Source organism: Arachis hypogaea, chromosome 17 (assembly GCF_003086295.3).
Source record: "Arachis hypogaea cultivar Tifrunner chromosome 17, arahy.Tifrunner.gnm2.J5K5, whole genome shotgun sequence".
In the NCBI taxonomy this organism is placed as follows: domain Eukaryota; kingdom Viridiplantae; phylum Streptophyta; class Magnoliopsida; order Fabales; family Fabaceae; genus Arachis; species Arachis hypogaea.
In genome coordinates this window covers 21,684,493-21,697,403 of record NC_092052.1, presented here as the reverse complement: position 1 = coordinate 21,697,403, position 12,911 = coordinate 21,684,493, and the positions used below count along the sequence as shown (strand labels likewise).

Genomic DNA, 12,911 nt, shown 5'->3' with positions numbered 1-12,911 from the left:
CTGCCATTCCTCCATACCTCCAACTCCATCATGCATTTTCACAGACAAATAAGCAAATAAAAGCAAGCACAAGAAGGTTACAATTACTGCAGGTAACAAATACACATTTAACATAGCAAGTACATATAGGAACACCCAATTAAAGCACAAGCAAGTAATTCAAGTATTATGCATATGATGCATGTCTGTCCTATGGCTGATGAGGCTCATCTGTCGGTTATCCAGCCAACCCGATAAGTCTGAATTGTACTTAGACTGTCCCCCGACGTGCATCCCCAAGAGTCTATACATAACTTTTTCTCAAATAATCAATATTACTCAATGGGGGTAACATTCCCGGGAATTTATATAGTGTCCAGTCACACTTACGTCGTAGGATCAACAGAGTATCGAGTTTTCAACCTGGTACACGTGGTGGTAAGCTACGGCACTTAATCCAGGGAATCTCGTATCTCAGATTATTCAAATTCATAAGCCATATCAATAATTCAATTATAATTCATCAACATCCACATCATTCTCAACCACATCTCATTCATCATTATACGTCAATCATATTCAATCCTTATCCTTCATTATCACACCTCCCTTCTGTCCATCAATAGTTCCAATTTAAAACATAATTCATTCTTTTCTAAATGAATCAAACTTAAAACATGCTCATTTTCTTAATAACTCAAAATCAAACCATATAACCTTTAAATCTAAATCTTTTTAAATAATCATATAAACAAAATCTCTAATTTTTATAAAATTTCGGCAGCATCTCCTCTAAAACTCGGACTTTGCCACCCTTTTCGGGTCCAAACCTGCATTCTTTTCAATTCAACATACCATTTCTCATCATCATAACAATCACCACAATAAATCTACCTCAGATCAACAATTAAACTCATGCAATATTCAAATCCAACAACCAAAATTTAACTAAGAATCATAGTTCACAAATCCTAGGCTTTTAACACAAAATACCTCATTATCATAACAACCTCCACAATAGTTATACCTCAAATCAATAATTTACCAAATTATTAGTTAATCAACAAGCACCAAACTAACCATATTCATCAACAATAACATTCAACCATAATTCTTTCCAAATTAACATAACAACATTCACCATCCAAAATTAAAAACTAATTATCCAATAAACTTCAACCAAATATATTCATCGACAAATTACTAAACATTAAACATACACCTACATTCCAACTTATCCAATGGTCATCTAGCCTAAGTTTTCACAGAACATTATATATTAAATGAAAGAAACCTAAACTATATCTTGGCCGATTTTCACGTAACAACCAAAGCTATTTATTCAAAACCAAGGCAACCCCTCAAAACTCAACTAATTCGCTTCCTCCAAGTTCCAGTATTCACAATTCCAAGCTCCAATTATTTATTCACAACCTAATACACATTCATAACACATATATATCCAATTTAATACTCAAAGCTCAAATTCAATGAAAATAAAATAGAATTATCATATCCTCACCTTACCCAAGCTTCACATAAGCAAGAGTGAACGTTTTCCTCAAGCTAATTTGATCCTAAAACATCAAAAATCAAAGAAACTCAACCTTCCCATTCAAAAATCCGAAAATTGGGGGAAAAGAGGGCTGAGAGTGATTAAATAAGCTACCAGTAAAATTGTTCCGATAGAAATGTAGAGCTCGACGCGGTGGACGCATGGCCGCAAACGGTGCAGCGATTGGAGCTCGGACGGAGAAGTTTCGGGGATCGGGAATTTACCGTAAGGTTATGGAAGCTTTCTCCCCTCCCTGGAAGCGTTTCACGCTGCATCTAAATGAGGGAGAGAAAGGGGTTCGGCTTCATTTAATGAGTTGGTCCGGTTGGATCGACGGCCCGGTTCAGGTCCAATTCAATCTGTTCGGTCTAATTTTGGACCGTTTTCTTCGAAATTGGTGTCAAAATTCTCGTTTCGATGAGCTCTATCCTAATTTAATATAATATTCACGTTTATAATATTCCTTATTAAAAACTAATTTATTAACTAATTACTTACTAATTTAACCGGGGTTTACACTTGTAACCTTACATTACTTCATATTTTATTAAAATAATTTTAACCTCACATGTTTATTTATGTAATTCATCTTACATATGTTTATTTCTTTTATAAAATTTTGATTGTTTCTTATTTTTTATCAACAAATTTTTTTACTTTTAATTTTATCTATATGTAACTTTTTTTAAAATTTTTTTCAGATTAGACCTATTAAATTTAAGGCTAATAATTTATATAAATTATATATATCACATTAAAGCAACGAGCTAATGAAATTTATATAGAATTTATTTAAATTTAAATAATATAAAATATTAAACACTGATATTTATTTTTCAATAAACATTGTATTATAGTTTTATATATTTATTTAATTATTGCCGGGTCAAACGGTTCGACCACTAACCTATTAGTTGAACCACTAACCTAGTGACCCAGTAACTTTATTGGGTCAATTGTCGGTTCGATTTTGATAACTATAATCAGAAACAATACACATTTAAAAGATAAAACCCCCAACATAAAAATCTTAAAGGTCCCTTACAATTATCTTGAAAAACAACGAGGTTCTCAATAAAAAAATACCCTTTTCGTCTCCTGAACTTTACTTTTATAGGATTGATTAGCCTCTTTGTCAATATTTTTTATAGGACTGATTAACAAAATAAATTAAAAAATGCTTCCGAGAACCTACCACGTCAATTCATTAACGGCAAAAAATAAAGATAAGATTGAGATAATAATAACATGATTTTGACATTGTATAAATAATAAATAATTGAAGGGTAAAGAAACATTTTATATTTTGTTAATTTATTTGTCTTATTCTTTCAATCTTGTAATTTTGTGAAAAGATGGAAGAATACTTCAATAAAATTATGATATTTTGTTGACTATATTTTTTAATGTCTCTGACAATTGGTTAAATGCAAATTTTTTTTTTAAATAATAGTGGTAAGACATACAAGACATGCTATTTAAATTTAGAGTAAAGTATCGTTTTTGTCCCTAACGTTTGGGGTAAGTCTCAAAGTTGTCCCTAATATTTCAATCGTCCTATTTAAGTCCCTAACGTTTCAAAATTGACTCAATGTTGTCCTGCCGTTAGGGATTCGTTAACAGGATTGACGGCGAGACAAAATTGAGACGATTTTGAAACGTTAGGGACTTAAATAGGACGAAAACGTTGAGGACAAAAACGATACATAGAAATAAATTTTAATTTTATCTTTCAATAATATCAATTTTTTACTATACATAGTATTCAATTATTTTTTAATCACATCTAAGTAAATTACACTTAATCATATTACTTTTATTCTAAATAAATTATTTTTTTTATAATTTACTCTTAAAGATTTTTAGTTATCATAAAATATTTGTAGAATAACTAGTATATAAACTTGCAGAAAAGAAAAAAAAAATATATAGAATAAAATATAAATTATACTTTTTGTCTCTCTAATGTATCAAAATTCTTTAAAATTATAAAAAAAATAAATTATTTAAAATGAAAGTAATGTAATTAAGTGTAATTTACTTAGATGTAATTAAAAAATAATTGAATATTATGTACAGTAAAAAATTGATATTATTGAAACATAAAATTAAATTAAAATTTATTTTTATGTATCATTTTTGTCCCCAACGTTTTCGTCCTATTTAAGTCCCTAACGTTTCAAAATCGTCTCAATTTTGTCCTGCCGTCAATTCTGTTAACGGATCCCTAACGGCAGGACAACATTGAGTCAATTTTGAAACGTTACGGACTTAAATAGGACGATTGAAACGTTAGGGACAACTTTAGGATTTACCCTAAACGTTGGAGACAAAAACGATACTTTACTCTCAAATTTAAAATAACCATGACTCTTGCTTCAATTTTTAACTTTTATCTCTCTTTTTTTTCCCTTCTAATTTATCATTTTACAGATTCTAACTTTATATTTAAAAAGATATAAAAAATTTGTAAATTTTAATTTCTTACAATCGAATAGGCTCCATAAAATTCAAATATGAATGCCTCTTATCTTATATATTTTCCTTCTAAACACATTCTATTTAACCAGTTACCTACTAATGTAAATTGTGACTTCAAATACTGAAAAATTGTTTTTCATCCCGCTTGGGTCATATATAAGAAGCACTAGCAACCTGCCTTATTAAACTGAGTATTATGATTACAATTATGGTTCTAAAAATTGGATCGAACCAGCCGGTTGAACCGGTTCGACCGGAAACCGACATTATAAACGATTCGGTTTATTACAAAAAACTGTTCAAGATAGAATCGGAAAAACTGTTGAACCGGACGGTTTTAGGCCGGTTGGACCGGATCGGTAACCGGCCGGTTTGACTAATGCGACGTCGTTTCGAAGGGGGGAAAAGAAGAAGAACGCGTTGCTGGTCTCTCTCCTCTCTTTCGTTCCTTTTGTTAGTTTCATTCATTCCTTCCCTCAAAGAAAACAAAAAGGCAAAACCCTAGCTAGCCTCACCGCCGCCGAACGGAGTGATCCCCTACCTCCGTTCGTGGCTGTCCAAGGAGTCTCTCTTTGTACTGTTGGCGTTATCCAAGTCAAAACCCTTGTTCGCTGTCTTCTTCCTCGCTCGGCGCCCATCCTCCATCGGATTCATCTTGCTCGCGGTCGTCCTGTCGCCGTCGCCGTCGTCTCGTCGCCCTCTCGAAGGTCAGTAGCTTTGGTGTGCACTTGTTCTTCGTTTTTCGTTTTATTCTTTGACTCTCTGTTCTGAAATCAATAAATCGTTGAATGATTATAAGGTTTTGTGTTTTTGTTGAAATCATTTATTTGCTCTGGCTTTGTCTTGCTGCTGTGAGTTCTGGGTTTTGGTGTGCTGTTGTGTGTTTTGTGGCTCCGCTGTGGTGTGGTGTGGTGTGCTGTTGTGTGTTGAAACGGATGGAGCTTTTGTGCATCAAACAATGGATAAGTGGCCTTCTTCCAACCTTGGATATTCTGGTGAGTGAGCTTAAATTGTTTAAAGCTGTTATTCTATTTTATTTTATTGGAATAAATCAAATAATTGATTCATAATACAGATTATTCACTAATTAATTTATATGGTTCTTGCATCTTCTAGGCTATTCTTTAAAAGCTGCTTTGATGATTAATTTATATGGTTCTTGCATCTTCTAGGCTAATGAATTGGATGCTGACCACCTTGTTTGATTTCATATGCAGACTTGGATGCTGACCACCTTGTTGATTTCATATGCAGACTGTAAATAAACGACGGACAGAAAACTTCATAGTTGGATATATACAATAATTAATGTAAGCTTGAATTATCTCTTCATAAAGATTGTTTTTCCACTTGAAATTGCTTAATTTTGAAGTACATCTTGCGTTGGTGTGTTTAAGAATTTTGGTAACTATATACCGCCAACTAACTCTGGTTTAAGATGATAGAGGAGCTATATTGAATTATTCTTTTAAGTGTACATCATATGTGACATTAGCCCTGTTTTCTGCATTGTAATTCTTGATTTATTAATTGAAATTATGTCAATTAAAGAGAAGTGGCTTAGTGCATGGTGCATAAAACCTGCTGGTGGAGCACTTGTTAGGCATGAGCCATAAATAATAATGTATCTTGTTAGCCTGTAAGACTGTAAGTACATGAGTCTAAATTTCAATTTCAGAATATTAATTTTTCATTTTATTTTATTTTTTTTCAAAAGAAAGAATTTTAAACAGATTCTTATTGTTATTTATTGATTTTATTCTTATTGTTATTTTATTTTATTATGGAACGGTTTTTCCGGTCGAACCACGGTTAGACCGGTTGAACCAGTAAATCAGTGACTAAAACGGTTTGATGACCGGTCCGGTTTTCAAAACCTTGATTACAACTATTCTTGCATATATGCATAAATGTAACATCTACCGTTTAGGTCTTTAATTATGCACTATTTAAATGGTGATTTGCTGTCACATTATATATTTGTGCATATTCTTCCATTTCTATTTCATAAAAAAATAGTAAAAATTTGAATTTATTTAAGAAAAAAAAAAGAGTATAGTTAAATATGTTGAAAATTCTAGGATTCTTAAATTCCAAGATCAACCATGTTAAATCTTTAAGAAAGATAGTTGAAAGTGGGGAAGCGTATCTGGATTCACAAGTATCTTGATGCGGTGGGAACCAAAATTCTGAGGTCATTATTTACATTTGAATGTAATACTCATTAAACCTTAAAATCCAAATAAAATAATATCTTTGATTTTATTCTCATTTAATTCCAAATCAAAAGTAATAATAATTTATTTAATTTAGTATTTATGATAATAAATGAGATTATCGTTATATAAGTCATTTAATGTAAAATAGTTTAATTTACGATTATAATTAATATATGTATTGCCTATAAATAATAATAATTTCTTAATAAAATAATCATTCATTTTGAATTATAATGAATTAATTGATAAAATTATAATAAATTGTGTGATATTTAAATATATAATTAAATTAATTATAATTAATTTATAATAATGAATTGAATTTAACGAATTAAAAAAAATAAATTAAGAAACACTCTCAAAAAAATATACCATACCAGTTTTATCACGGCAGAAACTCAATTTTTATATAGTAGAAGAGATAGAATAGATCTTTATGTTATCTAATTAATCTGCTTATAAGTATCAGTATTAGTCCTCCAACCTCCAGCCTGCCTCCCACTTTCAGTCTTGTCCGCTGCCTGCTAGACTGCCTCGCATCCCCTCTGCCGTCTCCTCACTACCTCCGAGGGCCTCGCCAGTCACAATTCGCCGGCTTCACCACCTCCCTCATCGGCTACTCCTCACTCAGCCTCGCCTCCTTCGTGGCCAGAACTTTAGCCTCCTCTTCGTCGGCTCTACGCCTCCACGACGTCGTTCAGACCCCAGATCCCTAGCCTCCATCGGCGCCGTCTCTGTCAAAGCCGCATCTGCCAGTCTCCGCCGTCTCCTCTGTCTCGGTGAGCTTGTTATTTTAAATATTTATTGATGGATAAATTCAAAAATATAAATCTGTAAATCTGATGATATGTATATGTACATATTCATTTATATGAAATATGTATGAACTCTGGGGTGTGTTTGGAAATTTTTGAATATTTATTGTTGCATATACACTGCGGATAAATTGTGTGTGTTTTGGAAACTTTAGACTTCAGATTTTTGGTAGATTAATTGTTTGGTTTTGATTTTTTTAATATCTTCTATAACATTTTTATTTTGTGACACTTTAGATGCTTTAAGATTATTTCAAATGGCAAATAGGTCAAGGTGAAGAGACACAAACGAATAGCGTTGCCCATAATGATAATGAGAATGAGATTCAGATTATTTTTGTGTGACTCTTGTTTTATTTTAATTTATGTTTGGATGGTATTCATGTTTTTATGAATTTTAAGTGTAGCATGCTATTGAGACACTAGTATAAACTAAATTCATGGAATAACTGGAATCATAGAAGTACAGCTATGAGGAGGTAAAACATTTAACTACTTTTTACGATGGGATACGCTAACTAAATCCATAAGCAGTTTATCCAAGTCCGAGAAATTCCAAATTGTTTCTGTACCAAGCATTACATATCAGTGACATATACAATAATTCTGGACAAACAATGGTTCAATGCAAAACCAAGTGAACCAAAGAGGTGCAAGAACATAATGGGAGGTTAATTAACAGAGTTGAGAATCATTTTCTGCATCCTTTGTTTTTCAGCAGTAACATTTTCTCTCTCTTGATGAAGCAAGTGCACACTGAACATGTTAGGAAAATGGTGTTTAACTTTTCTCTTTATTTCATGATTGTTGGGTCATGTCTTCCTCAATGCCACCCTGAACACCAAACTAGGTTTCCAACTCTCAATTGTTTCATTATTGCACAGTTCCAGTTTCTATTCATCAATTTCAAATAAATTTTAAATTGTCATTTTGTTTATTTATTTCTGTGAATTGTGTGATGTAAATTTGAAGTTGACATGCAAGTTTGGTATTTTAGGATTGATTTTATTTTAGTTATGGCAACTGCAACATACCCGCCGCCCCCACCATATTATAGGCTCTACAAAGATTACTTGGAGGACCCTAAGTCTGCTCCAGAGCCTCCTCCTCCCATAGAAGGGACCTACGTTTGTTTTGGGGGCACCTATACTGTAAGTGCTTTTGGCCTCTTTTCCCTGTGATTTGATAGCTTAATATGGCCTTGTTGGAATAAGCTACGTAATGATTGGAGCCTAAAATAGGCGTAAGTGGCTTTGACTAGGTACTTAATAGGGAGGTGACCCATAGGTAACTGGGTATCCACCGTTAGTCAGGTATCCATAAATATTTTTGAAATTTAAATAAATAAATTTTAATACCATAATCTATACATAAAGTAAACTAACAAATAATATAATATTATGTTTTATAGATAATAAGTATAAATAGAAATCAACATTATTATATATACATATATATGCTATCTCTACTATTTATAATATATATAATGAGCATTGGGAGGAGTTTGGTGCGCAAAATTTTTATGCTTTGATCTCCTTGGCATATGAACAACTTATCCTACATTTATTGACCTTATACTTTTTTCCTTTTTTTATCTCCCCTCGTAGACTAGTGATGTTTTGCCAAGCTTGGAAGAACAAGGGGTGCGCCAACTCTATCCAAAGGGGGCTAATGTTGGTAGGCTACTTTTTACTCTGCTATGTTCATTTTGCTCTGTTTTAGCTTAGGAGCTGATCTTTCGACTGTTATTAGTCTGATTACATTGACTGTGTTTTCATGGGAAAGTACTTGATTGGTCACAAAAGGAACTACGTGGCACATACCAGGAATGATAATAAATTTTTTATTGAACCAGACAATGTTGGTTAACTTTACTAAGAAGCCAACTTATAGGGGTAGTAGGGCAATGCAAAATACTATTTAGGCACTGGGAAACTATAAAATACTCCCCTCACAATCAAGACTAGACGTTTGTAAAGTTTTTAACTAGTCATCTGCAGACGACCCAATAATTAAGCAGGCCCAACTCCACTGCAAAATTTAGCTCATTGGAGGAGAGTTTCCAAAACACTTGTTAAGGTGATCGACAGACCAATGTGAAAGTGAGACTTCAACAATGATGTAATTTTGTGACTGCTTCATGAATCATGAAGGCTTGTATTGTTTTGGACTTGTGCATTATTGCTTTTGCTGATTCATGCTTAGTAATTTAGATGTTAAGCTTGTTGATCAATTTCTTTGGGAGCCCGATGTTGGATATATGATTGTTGTTCTCTTACTAAATAGAAATCAGATTTACATCAATTGCATGGAAATTTACTGTAAGAAAGAGAAATTAATCACTGAGTCACTAACATTAGACAAGATCAATTACAATTTTGCATTTTATACATGCACCTGGTTAAACGAGGGTAATGAGTCCTCTAGTTAGCGGTATGCATGTGACCAGGTCTACTGCTTTGATCTTATTTATTAAGTTGATTGAATTTTCATCATACATAACATAATCATCATGCAAATTTTTTTATGCTACTACATGCATCCACATTGTACAATGAGTAATTTTAAGACGAGAAACGGTTCGTGCTGCATTTTCTCTTCCATTATAAGTTGCCCCAGCATAATCAATGATAAGATTCTTTAAATCATCTTGTATTCCATCTCATATTAAAAGCTTGTGATCTTGTATAGATTTCAAGAAGGAGCTGAGATCACTGAATGGAGAATTGCAGCTACACATTTTGGAGCTTGCAGATATTCTTATTGAGAGACCATCACAGTATGCAAGGAGAGTTGAAGAGATTTCGACTGTATTCAAAAACTTACATCACCTTTTAAATTCCTTGCGACCTCATCAGGTATATAATCTTCTAAGTATAAATATATGCGTGTAACTGTCATGCTGCTGTTCCTTTTCTTTTGTCATTATTTATGTTTGTTTACTCTGTAGGCAAGAGCAACATTAATTCACATTTTGGAACTTCAGATTGAGCGTCGTAAAGAAGCAGTGGAAGACATAAAGAAGTATGTATTACATTTTCTTGATATTCTTTTTAAATTGAATTGAAACCGTGGAACATATTCCTCTGTTCACCATGTTGAAATGACATTCTTCTTTCATGTGAGCTCTTGTTCTTATGCGACATCACATGCCCTTGCATTTAGGCTTTAAAAATTTAGTTGATTTTACCTCGTGAGCTATCGTGTTCTCAATAATTTTGACCAGTTTACCCAAGTTAGTTCATTCATTGCTTTTACTTAATCGTTGCATTAGATGCTTCCTTCTAGTTGGTATCCATTGATTGACAATCACATCCTCTTTTACCTCTCCTTTAGAATATCTTTGTAAACTATAAATTCAATAATGATACTTAAAACCCCCCTTTTTTTGTGTCAAAATTTAGACACAATCATCCCAGCCATTAATCATATATTGTGGGGCCATAAATTTAATCTCCATACAAGATTGATGGTTGAGATGTTGTCTAAACTTTGACCCCAAAAAATAGGGTCAATTATCATTGCTCCTAGAAATTTCTGGAATCGAATAATATTTCGCAATAAAGTCTAATTACCTGCTTCATTTTTCGTTCATGGAAAGCAGCTTTTTGTTTAAGTATTTCGGATTCCTTTGATGACATAAGTAGCCACCTTGCTAATAGCCCATAATTTGTGATAGATCCCTCTACAGTTTGTGATCAGTTTTACTTGAAGGGTTAAAACTGCTGCATGGATAATAATTTAGCTAATGGAAACAATGAGAGATATTAAGTGTCGTTGCTGTGATGATTTCTGCTAAGGCCCCCTTTATTGTTTTTACATTCAGAATTCTCGACACGGTTTCCTATTGTATGACACTGCTACTATTAAATTGTAGAAGACAATTCTTGATGTAACCTTGCGTTAAAAAAATGAAATTCCAGTGCTTTTGAAACTTGATCTAAAGTTAAACTGTGACTATTCTAAGATAGTTGCATTAAATTGATTGGGGAAACACAATTCACCAATTCACCTAATGTTTATTGTCTGAATTCTAAAGTAGTCTTTGGTACTTTAGTGTAACATTTAGGTTCTATAATGTAATACCCTTTTCTTAAAAATGTTTTTTAAGATGGATTATGTAGTATAATTGCTAACACATGCTTCTTCTTGCTGTAAATGTTTGTCGTTGGTATTATTTTCTTTCTAACCATATGTTTCTTTTCAGGAGAAGAGAAGAGGCACGAAGACTACTTAACGAGTCCCTAGCAACACTTGATGACCAATAGGACATTTTTTTGCATTGAACCAAGTTAACAAAGCTGATCCTATATGAGAAATTATGTATCTATAGCCTTTTAGATTTTCTACGTTATACATGTGGTCTAGAATTGAACGCTATGCTTGTGATGTTAAATCTATTTCTGGTGTTGCCTCGAAAATTTTCGGTTACGTTTGTTTAGTGTTTTTATTTTCTACTTTATACAAACAACAAATAAATGGAATACATTTTTAATACCTTACTACACAACACACGGATATCATCATTGGGTTCAATAATAATTAGTCTACACAATCTATTTATTAACTTTATTAACTAAGTTTGTATTTGGATTTGCGTTTGTCAAACTAGAGTTTGAATAAAAGTGATTTTGTAAAATTAATTTTGGGTAGAAGTGAGTCTATATCAACATGATTTATATTTGGCATTATACTAAAATTGATTTTGATAAAATAGATATAGTTTGGATAATATTAGTTAAAATTATTTTTAGATAGATAATTAGTTAATTATTAAAAAATATAATATTAAATTATAATATTTTTTTAAATGTATTTAATTTTTTATATTTTTTTAGTATATTTTTTATATAGTATTTTTTAGAAAAAGTCTAGAGAGTCAGTAATTTTATTAAAATTTGGTCAGCAGTTAACCAGTCAAAGGAAGGAAAGTGAACAATCCTATATAATTAGATGTAATTTCACACTAATAAAAATATTAATGATGATTAATTGATGGTTATAAATTACAAAATTTGTTAGATTGTCAGTATTTTTCTATTTTTTATAATATTCTATTTTAGAATGTTATAATCTTTTACTATTATAATAAAATTTAATATTTATTTATTAAATTAAAAATAACATAAACTTTGACAACATTTTAAGTACTCTTATTATAATAAAAATTAATATTTATTTATTAAATTAAAACTAACATATAAAATAACATATTTTAATATTCTTTTTAAATACTTTTAATAATCTTATTTGTATTATTGTTTTGGGTTCTAACTTTTTACTAGTTATGCTTTTATTATTATTTATGGTTAATTTTTTATTTAATTTATTATTTCTAATAAGAATAATAATACATATTATAAAAAATTAGAATAATAAATGGTGCACAAGAATTACAATAATAAATTTTACAATGTCAAACAAAAAAATATTTATAATTTTTTTAATACTCTCAGTATTCTTTTATTTAGTATTATTTTGGATGGTAAAATTTTATTATTTATGATTCTATTATTATATATGATCAGTTTTTTATTTACTTTGTCCTTTTGAATAAGATCAATAATTTATATTATAACAAAATCATAATAAAAAATTTAATAAAGATAAAAAATTAAAATATGAAAAAAAATACTAAAAATGATAAAAAAAATTAAAATATTTGAAATGACTTGAAACAAATTTGAAAATTCTTCTTAGAGAAAACCAATAATGACCAGCAATAAACCTAAACACACGTTAAATAAATGCAAAACTACAACTTTTTGTTTTAAGTGAACAGGCTTTAGGATGCAAAATCACTTATGTGTTTAGGGAAGAAAAAGTTACCAAACACAAAAAATAGCGTTTAAAAACTTAAAC

At 31.1% G+C, this 12,911-nt stretch overlaps 1 protein-coding gene across 13 annotated transcripts; it reads left to right on the top strand.

Annotated features, from left to right (window-relative positions):
- Positions 1-4,354: 4,354 nt before the first annotated feature.
- On the top strand, positions 4,355-11,559 carry LOC112765809 (mediator of RNA polymerase II transcription subunit 7a). 13 transcript variants are annotated; one of them, XM_025811660.3, is made up of 9 exons: positions 4,438-4,722; positions 4,815-5,010; positions 5,233-5,325; positions 6,743-7,013; positions 8,047-8,200; positions 8,657-8,726; positions 9,741-9,907; positions 10,000-10,073; positions 11,257-11,559. In XM_025811660.3, the coding sequence occupies exons 5-9, from the start codon at positions 8,066-8,068 to the stop codon at positions 11,315-11,317; spliced, it is 507 nt and encodes a 168-aa protein (XP_025667445.1). In that variant the 5' UTR covers positions 4,438-4,722; positions 4,815-5,010; positions 5,233-5,325; positions 6,743-7,013; positions 8,047-8,065; the 3' UTR covers positions 11,318-11,559. The 13 variants fall into 13 exon arrangements, with proteins under 13 accessions (XP_025667449.1, XP_025667444.1, XP_025667447.1 ...); XM_072222594.1 differs by having other exon boundaries at positions 6,704-7,013; XM_072222595.1 differs by having other exon boundaries at positions 6,698-7,013.
- Positions 11,560-12,911: the final 1,352 nt, after the last annotated feature.